Source organism: Paramacrobiotus metropolitanus, unplaced genomic scaffold, assembly GCF_019649055.1.
Source record: "Paramacrobiotus metropolitanus isolate TYO unplaced genomic scaffold, Prichtersi_v1.0 Parri_scaffold0000005, whole genome shotgun sequence".
Taxonomy (NCBI): Eukaryota; Metazoa; Tardigrada; class Eutardigrada; order Parachela; family Macrobiotidae; genus Paramacrobiotus; species Paramacrobiotus metropolitanus.
Window position 1 is genome coordinate 2,694,877 of NW_026570225.1, and position 14,291 is coordinate 2,709,167.

The following is a 14,291-nucleotide window of genomic DNA, read 5'->3' on the forward strand; positions in this document are numbered from 1 at the left end:
ATTACATTGTTAGCAGTAATATGCACTGTTTTAACAGAAAATTGTTCATATCGAATCGTACCGGTACTACGATCAGTTTCTTAATGATCAAAATGTTGACTTTCCATAGCTATCCCAGAGCGTCTTCTTCGATTCCACTCATTAGTTTCATTCCATGGCCAAGAATATTAACTGGATCGGGAATTATTATTTTAAAAACACAGATACAGTAACAATAACTGCTGTAACAGTCCAAAGAAATAGCTTACTAAATTTAAAATGCTCCTACCGGCAGCGGTACAACAGGCACTACAACTCATGCCCGTTCATACTGTAGCCGAATCAAATAAGTAAGTAATTAGTTTTTCAATAACCGTCTACATTGCCGTCTGCCGAATACGTTGTAGCAAACCGAATTCGTAAGAAGCCGTTCCTTTTCAAGTTTTCGGTTCACCTAATAACCTAGTGCTTTGTTGTAAAGTGGTTATTAGTACTTAAGATTAGTACTGTGGTTAGTACAATTCAAGACCAATCTTATGACGATCCAAAGCCACGCATACAAAAATCTAAGTGCTAAATATTACAGCTGATCCGTTAAAATTTATCGATACTGTAAAGGAAACGTTACCAATAAGTATTGTTAAGGAATGGATGGTTGATCATAAATGAACTGCACCCAACGTGAAACATTATTATTATGTATCTAACCCCGCATAGATGTATTTTGATCTGTTTGAACCACACAAAACACCAAATTGATTCTAAGCAGAAAAATAATCTGAGCAAAAACAATCTTGCCTGGAAAAGCAGACATACAAAAATGGTCTATCCACAATTTCGATCACTTGTACACGAAATCAACCAACATACGTATAAAAGTAACACAGGTCCGTATCTGGATGAACGTATACGAGAACGTTTTAAGCCTTCACACGTAAGCACAGACAGTGCCTGCCTGCCTAATGGACGTACTCTAGTCCATTAACGAATCATCCGTTTCGCTAATGCAACGTACTCTGCTGTGCACGACGCTTGGTCCACTCCGATTCCGATTACCGGAAGGGACGCCACCCTCCTGAATATCCATAATATCCGATTCATTCTCTTTGATATTATCTCGTACGCATTCCGGGACACGCACATCCGGATCGGCACACTCCTGCTCCATATCCTCTAGTTCACTGAAATCCATTGATGCCGGAGCGTGGAACATGCCGACCGAGGGCACCGGCGCAAGATGACGGAGATTCTCCAGTAACGTTTGTTGAATTTTCTGCAAACAGCAATTGAGCGAAGTTTAGTACGGTATTCGATATACGGTATTCGATATATCAAGCGCATCAAAGCTACGCACTTCCAATTCCTTTTTGCTGTTAAGGTTTTCCATATTACTGGATGGAATGTGCAGTTTATAGTCCGGAGCAAAATATTCAAAATAATCGTTATAAGGGAGATCGTTAGCGATATCGGTTCCTATGGCTAGCGCAGTTTCGAAAGCCCAACAACGTGCAACGTTCTTGATTGTGTATCCGCCTCCACCCAACAGAAGCAAGGGTTTTCCGTGCTTTTTCAAAAACTGCAGGCACTTCCCATGCCCTAGAACATTCATAAAACTTTGAATCAACCAGAAAACGCTTTCGCCGAATATTTTTGCGAGACAATTTTCTGGAGTCGCCATTCACCCAAGAAAAACTAAAGTAACATTGCTGTCACTTACCATTGAGCGTCAAATTGAAGCAACCGAGCCGGTCGCCGGTTAAGGAATCGGCTCCACATTGCATAACAATGGCACCCGGATCGTAAAATTCCAACACCTTGGTCATCACTGGGACGAAAATGGCCTCATAACTGTCATCATCAATACCGGCCTGGAGAGGAAAGTTCAGCGAATAATACTTGCCCCCTTGAGCGCCAACATCGGCTACGCTTCCAGTGCCTGGGAAGTATTCTCCAAACTTATGGTACGACACGGTCATAACGCGGTCTGTTGTGAAAAAGGCCTCTTCCACGCCATCACCATGATGGACGTCAATATCCACATATAATACTCGCTGGTGGAACTTGAGCAATTCCAAAATGGCCAACACAATGTCATTAACGTAGCAGAAGCCCGAAGCTTCCCGCTTTTTCGCGTGATGAAGTCCGCCGGCCCAGTTTATGGCAATATCCGCAGATTCCGAATTTAATTTGCTAGCACCTAAAATCACACGTCTAGAGTAAATTCTTTCTGAGGCGCTCTACCAATTCTAAAATTTCTCAGTTTTCTTAGGCCTCGTCCCGAATTCAAAGCGAATCTCGTTGCGATACAGCAACTCCACCTCGCGAGGTGGCTTCCCGTACCGTATCTCTGGGCGTGGCCACTGCATATAGCCACCTCGTGCGGTCGAACAACCGTACCATAGCGAGATTCGCTTTGAATTCGGGACAAGGCCTTAGTTTTCTTTGTTTATTTTTTTTATAGTTATTTACGTATGTTTTAACGAAAAATAGCCGAAATCTCCACAAAAATACAGTATGATGTTTCCACTACGCTGTATGATGTTTCAGTTAATAATACACAAGTTATGCCAAACAAATGTACGCTGCGAAACTATGTGGGGAGGAAGATTTCCGTAAACTGGTTAATAATAGTAGCATTCAGTAGCGATATAGACCACTGTTAAAACGCGCAAAAACCACTCTTCAAAAAATCGAAAGTTACTGCTTTAAAATTATAGATAAATCACTGATAAAAAATCTGATACAACCGTGAACCGTACAGTAGTTAAATTCAGCGCGAGGAATACGTTGAGAAGCTTAAATTCCTCGACTTCTCACCTGCTACTGATCCGCCAGCGTATGCTTGACAATACTCATATAACCCATCAAACACGGGGCAATCCTAGCAGGCAATCCAATATTGAAGGCGGCAGAATTGGCACTGTTGTAAATTATTATAAGAACATTATGATTACCTCTCCGACATTGAATTCCGCGAGTACTTTCTTAGACGGAGGACTCTTCCCTTCGTCGCCAAAGGACAACGTCTTTAGAAAGCGGATATAATCATCTGAATGGAAGCGTGTTAATTCGGTCATTCCGGAACAATGGGGACGAAAGCACTGCATCTTCAGGTGCAGTCGATAGTTAAGGATCAGGCTATGGACCATTCGGATACGATGGGGCTGCAACCGGACAGCATGCCGTGGTCATTACATAAGTTATGATAAGTAACAATCGTGATACGATGCCTTGTCCAAAACGCAGGATCACTTTACCTTCATCGGATGGCCTTGTCCATAATAAAAATTCCCGATATCTTGATTGTAATAGTACGCTACCTTCTTTGCGCTGTCCGAACGAACACGGATCGCTCCCAATGCCTGGGATTCCATTTCGCTTCTCAGGGTGGAACAAACTCGCAATTCAGTGTTGAACGTAAATACAGCAACGTTTGCCAATCAACCTTCGATAAAAAAACTAATCAAACAAGCGAGCGGCCGTTTTTTTAAAACGTGAAACAAGGCGGTACTGTTCTTGGTAGTACCGCCGTGGTTGTAATTAATTTTGTAAACCAACAGTGTGACAGTCTGACAGATGAAGGGAAGAAAGAACGGCTGCCGCTAGTGTATGGGGTCCAGGAGCGGAACCTCGATAAGCTGGTCTGCAGGGGGTTACGCCCCCACTCAAACAACAGTTACTGATTATTACGGTACAGTTCTAGCACCTCTTAAGTACAGTACCAAGTTCATCTACAGACTACAGGTACCCGCGATCGCATTTGGCCGAAACGTACAGTAACGCGATCGAAAGAATCGGACGCGCTTAAAACTACCGAACCCATGCATGATAAAATGCATGTTATAAAAATTTAATTAGAGTACAAGGATACCAGCACTACCCGCACAACAGCCAGGACCCCGCAATAAGGTCGCGGGCGACTCACCGCACTCTGCAGCATGGCTCCCTTTTCGCCGTTCTCGAGCCTTCCCAAGGCAAGCCAAAAGTACTACGGCAGTAGTTAAGACTTACTTCGTACTTACCATTTAAGTTAACTACGTACATCCTAGATAGAACTCCAGATAAGCACTGACAAAAGGTTCCGGTTGAGAGGCACGGTCCATTGTCTCCAACTAGTAAATTTGAGGAACTTTTGCCTAAGTTCATGGCTTTATGCTAAGCTATTCCTGAATCTACACAGAAATCAGCCAACATTCGAATTTTTCAGATTGCTTTCTAACTTAACATTAGTACAGCTATTTCCCATTAATTCTAGGGTTTCCCTCGCAAGTGTTCGGGTTGCGATGGAAATGGTATTCTAAAATGCGAATTTACGTGATTACGTCATGCAAGTTTCCACATTACCTTATTCCGCTGGTGAAGGTGGCAAACAACTGATAAAAATCAAAAGTTGACTGGACTAGCAAAACCGAGAAATAAGAAAAGGTTACAAGTAAAGGGCCGGCATTACCACAAGCGATGAGCAGACGATTTTTTGAAGTTTTTTAATCCCTATGAAACGCTTTTTCCATGAATGCGTTTCCAACTTCCCTTGAAGCTGGAAACGCATACATACTGGGTTAGCGTTCATTCCGTACGAGTATTACTTACTATTGTAATGATAATAACTAGTAATCGGGACAGAAAAAAACTCTGAATTTTAATCGCCTGTGGACTGTGGTTACAATAAATTTAACAAAGGAAAAAATTAATTCAAGTACATAAATACCTGCACAGGCTGCACTTGTTCTAGTTGCCTTACAAGATCTTCCGGTCTGACGATATTCACCGTTCAGTGTTCACAGACTGCCGGCTTCTTATGGATTGGCCTTAACAGTTTAGGCGGGAAAGTTTTGCAGATTAGACAACCTCTCAGTTACTCAATGATATGAAGACTTTTGATATTAACTGGTAGAAATGGTGTACTCGCACTAAAACAAACTTATTTCATCGATGGTCCATTGTGAAACACATCCATGGACTTCCTTACTTGGAAAAGTGACTCCAATTTCACAAGTGAGAGTGCAAATTACAGTACAGTACCTTGTGTGATGTATACAACCCGGCATCCCCGTCTCGCAAATTCTCTTCCATAAATTATTAAATTTATTCTAATTATGCGTACAATTCTATAGTAGGATACACTATACAGTAGTGGTAATATGTCAGCAAAGTGGGCTTGGTCGCTTGGGTTTCACCGTTTCAGTAATCTAGCTGTATGTCATCATATTCCTTCGGCACGTCACGCCTATTCTGCGCCTTTGGTAACTCGGTTTAGCGTTTGGATTTTGAGGCGAATTTGTTGTTTGAGGGACAGGTTTGTTAGTGTTACAGACTTACAGATGCTTTTTTATAATATAATATGTACAGTGGTACACTACTTTTAAAACTTTATTTAATACGTAATGATACATTAATTGTCAGGCTGGCGCAGCGCTTTCCTAGAATAGCTCATGAATTACTTTATACAGTAATAATAAGTATATCTATGGTAATAGTATGTATTGTGAGAATCAAGGCTTGAAACGCGCAACCACAAGCTGTACTCGTATTGTAGTGTGCGAATATCCCGAAGGAAAATCTAGCAGGCGGCATTTCTGCATTCTGGAATCTGGATATCATGGGTGCCACATGCTAACCATTTTTCTGTTTAGCTTCCTGGTTCCACAGTATTCGGTTCATTCCAGTTGATGTAACCGTGTAACGGTACAAAAGCAGTCGCATCTACATTCCAAAATTTGGATTATAGTTCTGCGTTTTTTAAGTAGGAACACCGTAGCTGAGTAGTAGTTGCACTTTGCAGTATTTTCTTATTGTTCTGCTGTTCATCCTTCGTTATCGGTCTAACTCCAAACGTGATTATCGTGCCTCCTGGACGTAGCAGCTGCTCTGGTTCATCGCGATGTCCATGCAGATACTCGTACACCATGATTGCACCATCCACCGTTTCGGTCGCCTCTAATCGCGATGATGCGAGCAAAGCAGAATCCTTTCCCCTCAATGCTGCTTCCAATGGAGAAGCTAAGGGTCCGGGACGGCGGCTCTCTTTCAACCAGAGCGTCAGCCAGATGTCGTCCTCGGGCAGTCGGACACGCGTCAATCTCAGCCAGCGACCACAGCGGCAGAGTAGCGTTCTGTACAAAACTAGTCAGCAGTTTCTGGAACTACCTCAGATTCCAGAGGTGGATTTCGTGGATCGCTTTCAATCACAACGAGCTAGTTTTGACTTGGCTTCCCTTCGAGAGATAATATTCATCATTAACTGCGTTGGACTCACTGTGGCTGTGGCTGATTTTGCCATTCAGGCAGTTGGTAAGTGACAGGCAAGTCAAAGTGGCAATTTGCAAAGCCAAAGGCAGTCATGAAGTATACATTATTTAATCTTAATAATTTTAAAAAAATTAATATGATTTCCTCATAATATAACTGCTTGATTAAGGATATACTAGTTTAATGAAATCTGAAGATTGTGATTTCAAGCTGAAACTTCAGTTTCATGATTCAAGTCCAACTGCTCACCTATACAATCAAACCATGATAACCGTTTTTTCCTTATTAGTTTCATACCAACTAAAGTAGCCGTCTCGTACACGGACCACGGGACGGCTATTGCTTCAGCCATTTGTACTGCCGCATTTTGCCCAAATTGTGTAATGTGAATCACTTGTAGATCGATCATCGCATCGATATAACTTAAAATTAATAAGTAAATAAATTCAATTCGTTTACGGTACAGTTGCGTTTTAGCTTGCGGTACGGTACTCGTGCTCACACAGTCTGTTAGTAAACAGTTAAACTGCTTAATTTAAACTTTTACGGTTTAACCGGTTTAACTTAAACCGTTAAAGTTTCGAAGTACTACATAAGTGCGACTATAACCCCACAAAAGCATTCATAAGCGCCGCATTAACTCTGCAGTCTTGAATGTTATAGTGCGTTCGGGATCGAAAATGTTTCTTTTTATTTTGGGCAGCGCATTCCCATAAATCATTGCGATACGAATGGGGAATAGGATTTTGGGGAGGAACGGGTTGTTTTGTGCATTCCGTCGTTGGAGGTTTGACCTTGGCGCGACGGCTTCGTTTGCTTTTGCGCTGCAGAATCGCCAAATTATATTTTGGAATCAGCGCTTGTTTGGGCGGCATTGGTGTGGCAGAATTGACATGCTCGGTGTTGGTGTATAACCAGGCAGCGGATTTCATCACAGCTCCGGATTATCAGCCGGGTAGGTGCCTAGTGTGAGTGGCAACAAATGCCAAGGATTAAGCTAGCTTTCCGGCCATCCAACACCATAATTTATTTAAGATGCGCCGGCGTCGTTAAAATTTGCTTGATTAAGTCTACTAGGGTGAATCAGTTTTGACAAGGTCAAACTGCTGACAGCCACGCATGTCGACGTTCATGCCGCGTTAACGCATTAATCATTGCAATCTGCCATTCCGGCGTTCCCGCTCCACTCCCAGATATAATATAAAGATAGATATTTCTTTTTAAAGTATGTGTTTTTGCATGGCAGTGCGAGGATTTTTGAATTACCTATGGAACTTACTTGTTTGGTTTACCCTACTAAAATATTCTGGAATTTTGACAAATATGCAGAAATAATGTTTAATACTTTTATTAATATTTCTTGCCATATTCAGTTTTCTGGAATATTTTAAAAAATTATTAAGTTAAAAATTTGAAAATTAGGTTAGCAGCCTGGTCTGATTATTTCTGGAGTTGCCATCTAAAGTAGTCTGAATTTCCGTGTTTTGATATTTTAGCTGCTCGACATCTTTTAGGGTCGGCATTTATAACTATATTTTTCAGATCGTGACCAGAGCGCGAAAACGATGGAGATCTCCGTATTTAATTCCCTGTTAGCTGCATCGGGTCTCGTGGGAATATTAATGGCCATCTTCGCGGTAGTTGTTACGCTGCAGCGTTTAAATATTGAACTGAAGATTGCTCAGAGCTTCAACAACCTAACGAACCTAGTCAGTCGTCGGCCGAGTGCCATTCCATCCACCACTGAGCGACCGGAAAGGGATGGAGTGGCCATTAAGCCAGCTGATGCCGATAACGCTGCAGTCACATGAGACAACGCAGCCAACCGACGCTGCACATGGAGAAGTTGTAACTTAATTGCTGAGTAAATCAGCACGTCCTTCGTCTTTACTGATACTCACGGCATATGTCGAGTGGTTTTTGACCATGTCGCTTCAGTTGCATGAATTCCTTTCTGTTATCTCCAGAGTCCGGTAAAAAGAGATTTATTTTATGTGGTGATTTATGCAGAGCACTTTTCTAAATCAAAAGGTTTTCTCTCGGTGATGTATTTGTGATCATCTATTTTTTGTCCGTGTATGTTGAAGCTGATATTTTGTAAGAAGACTGACTTCAGATATTGGTTACGTTTTTATACGGTCGCAAATTTTTGATGCGGATCATCTGATTTTAAATTATTGGAGCTGATTAGCGTATAATAATTTAATAACGGCAGTACTGTTAAAACCCGAATTTGCCAGCTGAACCGCCGCTGACAGACTGAAAGAAACAGTAATTATGGCGCATTATGCCGGACTTGAAACGAAAAGATTGAAAATGAATACTCTAGCATTCAGTTCGCTTGAAATTCGTAAATACCAAACATTATTTCTTCAACTTTGTAGCCACGTGAAAATCTTGCGGCTACCGCCTTTGGATTTGTTCTTCGTTTCCAATAAAAAATATAGGTTGCAGTTGTTAGCAATTCGTTGCAATGTGCTTTTTGATGTTCGGAATTCCGGTTAGAACTAAGTCGCTGGAGTCAGGACAGAGAATTGCACTCAGTGCAGTAGGTTTCTTACAAACAACTGAAAAAAATAACGATAGTAATCGTTGTAAGCTGCTGATGGTACAGCAACGCTTTTTAAAAAAAGATAGACAACTGTTTCTAACTTTCTACCAAAATGTCAGTACGTAGCCTCGTATCACGAGAAACGTACTGGTACTAATAAGTGACTAAATGGCAACGGATTTTTGGGTGGTTTTTTACTGTTTACGTTGCAAGAGTACTTCCCTCGCAGTAGTAATACGAGTTGCCTGCAATACGAGTACTTCTGCTCCTTGCAAGGAACAGACTGGACATCATTGTCCAACTGGACAATGATAACTCAGTGCTTTTCTTCGCTTTTTGAAGACAGTGCTGACTGCTGAGTTTCAGTCCTTCAGTACATACTCTTCATTCAGTGCTAGTGCGCTACGTAAGAGTAAACCGCTATGGGACAATTTGACGTTAAACTGACGTTAAAACTGACGCTGTTTCTAGCGGTTCACGGTATGTAGTACTTACTATTACTAAGCCGAATTTACCATTTCTCCAACCAAGATAATTCAGACATTCGGGAATCTTCCAACGCCTGTGTAGGTTTTTTGTGCATAATGCGCAGTAGATAACGACGGGTAACGTGTGTCATCACAATCCGAGGATATCTGCGCTCCGAATGGTCAAAACAACCATACGGCACGTATTCAAGATACCGCGCTGCACAGCTCCGTTTTTTTAAAAACCCGTGCCTATCTCTATGAATCATAACCCAGCGCGCGATAACGCGCTGCACTAGCCGTATACCAGCCTCCGAGAAAAGATGTCTGAATTTTCGTAATCTTGGTTTTGGAGCAACTGCGGCATCATGTCGACAAGGCTCTGGTCGGGGGCTGTGCGAAGCGAAAGCCATCCGTTCCTAATACAATACTTTTAACGAATAATTTCAAAATTAAAAATTAACTTTATTTTATTTTTTGCGCACAATATGTACATTTATTTGAATCTGGTCTCTTTGAAAACTTTTTTCGTTGTGAACACGTCGTCGTGTAAAACTGTATCGGTTAACTCCGAAAAAACTTAAATCATATTATCGCAATAATTTTGTCTGCAGCACTTCCAACATTACTTACAGTTCCATGGCAATTTCAGGTCCAAACCTTGTATCACCGGGAAAAAATTTAACACTAAAAAGAATAAGCTGTCCGGCTGCTTCAGCATAAAGAAGCCGTCGAAATTAACAACAAATACGAAATCAACTTCCCCAATATCGCTCGAGCGAGTGTAAATGTTACAAGTACTACTCCTTTTTATCTTTCTTCCAACGAGCGTCGTAAAGCTTCCTCGAGCTGCACAGTTTCTTCCTCCTCGCGCTTCTTGCGTTCAGTCATTTCTTTTTCGGAAAGCCGCAAAGCGGCATCTATATCTTGCTCGGTTTCTCCTTTCGTCTGGGCTGATTTTGGCCTGTTTTGTCTTTGGCCTTCCCTGTTACATCAACCACAATTATGGACAATATAAGAGCAATAAAAGCAGAAAAACATTTAAAAACTAAGCAACAAAATATTTAGCACCGAATGGCCATATTTTTGTGAGTGACTAATCCCGAATCATGTCAGTTTTAAAATTTTAGTACTTACTACAGTATGTCTAACGGTAAATCAAGATAAAATTCACGTGCGCTGTTTATTTACAACATAGTTCTTTCACCTAAAACCGTTCATTTCGTGTTCCGATCCATTCTGCAGGGCTTGACTTAATTCCTGCATTTGGCTTTCAGAGAAAGCCAATTCTCCAGGCAGCGCGTCACTGAATTCCCCATCCATTTCCGGATCGTCGTCGAACAACAGATCATCTTGCCACCAACCCTCTTCCGCCGATATCTCATAATCAGCCGGAATCTCAAAAACCGCATCAGCGATATCACAGGTCGCTTCCGCTTCATTTTCTCCTTCGGCAAACATAACGTTGTCCACTGGTTGACTAGCGCCGAATATGTTATCGAATGTAATCCGCACGGTTATCACATGAAAAAATGGAATCTCTGCAAAATAAGAAGTTAACAATCATTCACGCATACATAATCTGGTAACCGAAAACGATAAAAATCCACAGATCAAGCATGAAAATTCGTATACTGGTCAGACTATTTATCATACCATTCGCGCACGATAATCCACACATTATACGAGCATTCATACAGAGCACCTGAGCACCATATTGAACATATTTCGAGGTGTCAAAGGTAAGTATGTCAAAGGTGAATTATTAAAACTAAGAAAATGACCCTTCCAGTTATTCTGAACGGCTTACAGAGTTGGAATGTGAAATAAAATGCTATCTCTTACTGAAATTAAAAGAAACTAACTAAATATTCAAATTAGATAGGAGATACAGCGTAAAAATTCTTTCACGCACCTATTTTCACCGGGAATCCGGTGGGCAAGTGAAGACTAATAAAGTCCCTCAGTTTGGCAAAATGGATATTTGTGGCCGCCATCATATCAATGATCGGCAGAACTTGCTGGCGCAATGAAAGAGGATAATCATCACATAACCACATATTAGCTCTGAAGGTTTTAGACCGCTTGGACATCTGCTTGGGTCGGCCAATATCCCGTTCATCCAGGGACACTCGGGTATCGAAATATTCTTCCATTGTTATTCCGCCTGAATCCTAAAAGTATTAAATTTACCGCATTGGAATACTTTTCAATAGCTGTATCCGATAATTACACCCAGTTGCAGCAGCGACAAAGAATAAACACCAACCAAAAATCCGCGAAACTAACCATAGCTGGCATCGCAGCAGATCCTTCTTGCTCCACATTGTTCTCGTTCTCACGGACGGAACTGATTATACCGTTTAACGGATGATTAGCCGCTTGGTCCCTCAATTTTTTCTGTACATAAAGAAATAAGCATGAAAATATGAAGATGGATGGCATTTCTTGGCTTCTGCCGAGTGTCTGAGGTTAACGTTAATACAATCCACTATTTTACAATACATCCAGTGGTCACAAAATCGTACACAATTTTCCACCATTACTTTAGTAACCCCAAAACGCCCGCAATAATGATATGATACTTCTCATGAAAATCATATCAAACTTACGATATCCTTGTCACTGAGATGCTCCGTTCTAGAGCGTGTGACAAAGGTCACATTGCTGGCGGCGAACACTTTACAGTTGTATCCGCTGACCATTTCGCTTTTGTCGCTCCGCCATAGCAGTCCACTTCTGACTCGATCAAACTGGATCTTCTTCGGATCTAATGTCGTCAGCATCACGGGTGTGCGCATGCGCTGAGCCAGTACTGCCTCAGACGGAGCAGTCATTGGGCGGCCGGTTCCCTCGGTCCCTTCCGCGCCCAGCCGACTGCTCTCCGTCCTGACGACCTTGGCATCATGGTCGATCTCGTGAAACGACATCTGCCCGTCCTTCTCCGTGAAGAGGAACGAACGCAGACCGCGAATCCACGACATATTCTCAAAGCCAACCAATGTTGTGTCCAAACGCACACTGGCGCCTTTCTGAAATATTAGAACAAACCAATACATTTCCGAGCCCAATAATCGAAAAAACCATTCCAAATCAGTTTTCCCTCTAGTCTAACACAAAGCTCTCATTAAATCCGGTAAGTTGATATAAATAATGCTTCCCAATATTAACAATAATCACAGAAATTAGAAATAAAATATATGAAAAGCCAAACAATTTTTGCTAGCATATTTACAGTTTTCACTATGTAAAATCCAAATGCGGATTAAGGGCAACTGAACCAACTTTATAGATTCGGCAGGTGTCAGAGGGGCACAAACGCGCCACAAAAGGAATCCAGGAAGCGAACTCCCACTTCATCTCCACGTAGAAGTCGGGCACGCTGCGTAATCCTTCGAGCAGCTTCTCATCCAGATTACTCAACACCTTTTGCCGCTCGGCGTCCCGGTGCTGCAGCACCAGCGACAGCAACTGCACATCACCCGTGCAGGTGGCTTCGTGCACCGCCGACCAGGCATTGAACGTCTCGGGCGGTTCATCGGCCAGCTCTTCCGTTCCCAGCGGAGCCATATAACGCAACCGGACACCGGCCGAGGCTCCGTGCTCCAACAGCATCTTAGCGCATTCGTAATGGTCCAGACACACGGCCAGCAAGAGCGCTGTGCGCCCGCGTGGATCAACACTCTCCAGATCGACATCCGCTGGTAAGTCCGCGATGTTCTCCTACAAATCTCACAGTCTGTCGTGTCGTTTGGGCCCATAGCATCTAGTGGTAATTATTGCCCACGGATCGACGCTGTTTCTATTGTAATACTGTTTACTGCTAACCTCGAATTACTGTTTTACAGAAAAGCGTTGCTATTTCTTGTTGGTAGCAGTTTATGAGTGAATCAATAAGTGTCATAAGAAAAGTTTTGAACTCTCAGGAAAGGCCTAGAATTAGAAATAAAATCTCAACAACTGAAGTTGTGATCTGTGACGAAGATTCACGTGTACGCAGTTAAAAACCACAGTCATCGCATCGACAACAACAGCGCAATATACCTGGCTGCTGGCAGAGTAAGTTCGCTCCACACCTCCCAAACGACGCTCTTGTATCTGCGTGATCAGTTGTTTCAACAGCGTCAAATCATTGCGCCAAACAGCCACATGCAGCGGAAACGCCGTCCAGCCAGAGGGCTCCTGACTGGCCAGACTGGCAGTGTGCGACTCAGTGGATTTGGAGCTGATCAGCGTTGTGCGACTGGCGGAATCGCTGACTCCCTCGCCACTGGAAGACTTGTGAGAATGAGGGCGTTTATGTTTAGGCATTGTGTAGTCCCCGTATTAACACCTTAGCGGCTCAAAACCACAAATGGATTTCCAATCCCGATAACAAGCTCAAGACAACCAGATCACAGATGTGATAATAATCAATCACGGGAAAACCCTGATTTATTAAAAATGAAGAATAGTTTAGGGGAATTCCACTATGCGAGCCACACTAAAACGCAAGGCAGCAATCTGGAAGAGATCCCCACAAACTCCAAAATCCCATGGTGACGGTCGTCCAAGGGAATAATCACTGAACGAATCAGATCCAGTAGCCAACGGGAAAAGTAAGTACCGTTTAGTTCTTCATAGGGTTGATCAGCTGTCCCGCAGGCACAACACGTTAGCAGTGTAGTGATCGCTGATACAGACAGCGTTACCAATGAATGAATGAAAGACCTAAATGCTGAATTGTCTATTATTACTAATCAGAATTAACTCAAACAACAGAAGTAATAAACTTATACCCCAAGGACATATTTCAATCTCCTTATTGTGGAGATTCAATTTTTCGCACGAAGGTTGATAGACCCGACTCACTCGAGCTGCACGTCTGTGCGTCACAGGCTGGTGTACTGGGTGTTCATTTAATCCACTGCATTTTGTTTTGTTTCTTTAATGAACATTTTTTTCAAGGATGGTATGAATTGACAACCAATAATTTGTCCAGATGCTTTGTGAATGCGGGATAAGTCCTTAGTTAAATTCCAGCCGTTCACCCAATTCTGCAACAA

At 42.3% G+C, this 14,291-nt stretch overlaps 3 protein-coding genes across 12 annotated transcripts; 1 reads left to right on the forward strand and 2 right to left on the reverse strand.

The window, feature by feature from the left end:
* Positions 1-645: 645 nt before the first annotated feature.
* On the reverse strand, positions 646-5,087 carry LOC129581443 (histone deacetylase 1-like). 10 transcript variants are annotated; one of them, XM_055472513.1, is made up of 9 exons: positions 4,570-4,622; positions 4,324-4,378; positions 4,002-4,151; positions 3,237-3,424; positions 2,934-3,143; positions 2,797-2,860; positions 1,697-2,176; positions 1,334-1,575; positions 646-1,252 (listed from the first exon to the last, which is right to left on the reverse strand). In XM_055472513.1, exons 4-9 carry the CDS (start codon positions 3,351-3,353, stop codon positions 953-955), a joined length of 1,413 nt encoding a protein of 470 aa, XP_055328488.1. In that variant the 5' UTR covers positions 3,354-3,424; positions 4,002-4,151; positions 4,324-4,378; positions 4,570-4,622; the 3' UTR covers positions 646-952. The 10 variants fall into 10 exon arrangements, with proteins under 10 accessions (XP_055328488.1, XP_055328491.1, XP_055328494.1 ...); XM_055472516.1 differs by lacking the exons at positions 4,324-4,378; positions 4,570-4,622 and adding an exon at positions 4,688-4,986; XM_055472519.1 differs by lacking the exon at positions 4,570-4,622 and having other exon boundaries at positions 4,022-4,091; positions 4,324-4,559.
* A 164-nt stretch (positions 5,088-5,251) lies between these two features.
* LOC129581445 (uncharacterized) lies at positions 5,252-8,464 on the forward strand. The gene is made up of 3 exons (XM_055472523.1): positions 5,252-6,270; positions 6,932-7,183; positions 7,771-8,464. Exons 1-3 carry the CDS (start codon positions 5,886-5,888, stop codon positions 8,037-8,039), a joined length of 906 nt encoding a protein of 301 aa, XP_055328498.1. The 5' UTR covers positions 5,252-5,885; the 3' UTR covers positions 8,040-8,464.
* A 1,351-nt stretch (positions 8,465-9,815) lies between these two features.
* Positions 9,816-14,072, reverse strand: LOC129580899 (ankyrin repeat domain-containing protein 13A-like). The gene is made up of 7 exons (XM_055471654.1): positions 13,291-14,072; positions 12,532-12,969; positions 11,859-12,278; positions 11,536-11,646; positions 11,162-11,420; positions 10,454-10,787; positions 9,816-10,231 (listed from the first exon to the last, which is right to left on the reverse strand). The coding sequence occupies exons 1-7, from the start codon at positions 13,555-13,557 to the stop codon at positions 10,057-10,059; spliced, it is 2,004 nt and encodes a 667-aa protein (XP_055327629.1). The 5' UTR covers positions 13,558-14,072; the 3' UTR covers positions 9,816-10,056.
* Positions 14,073-14,291: the final 219 nt, after the last annotated feature.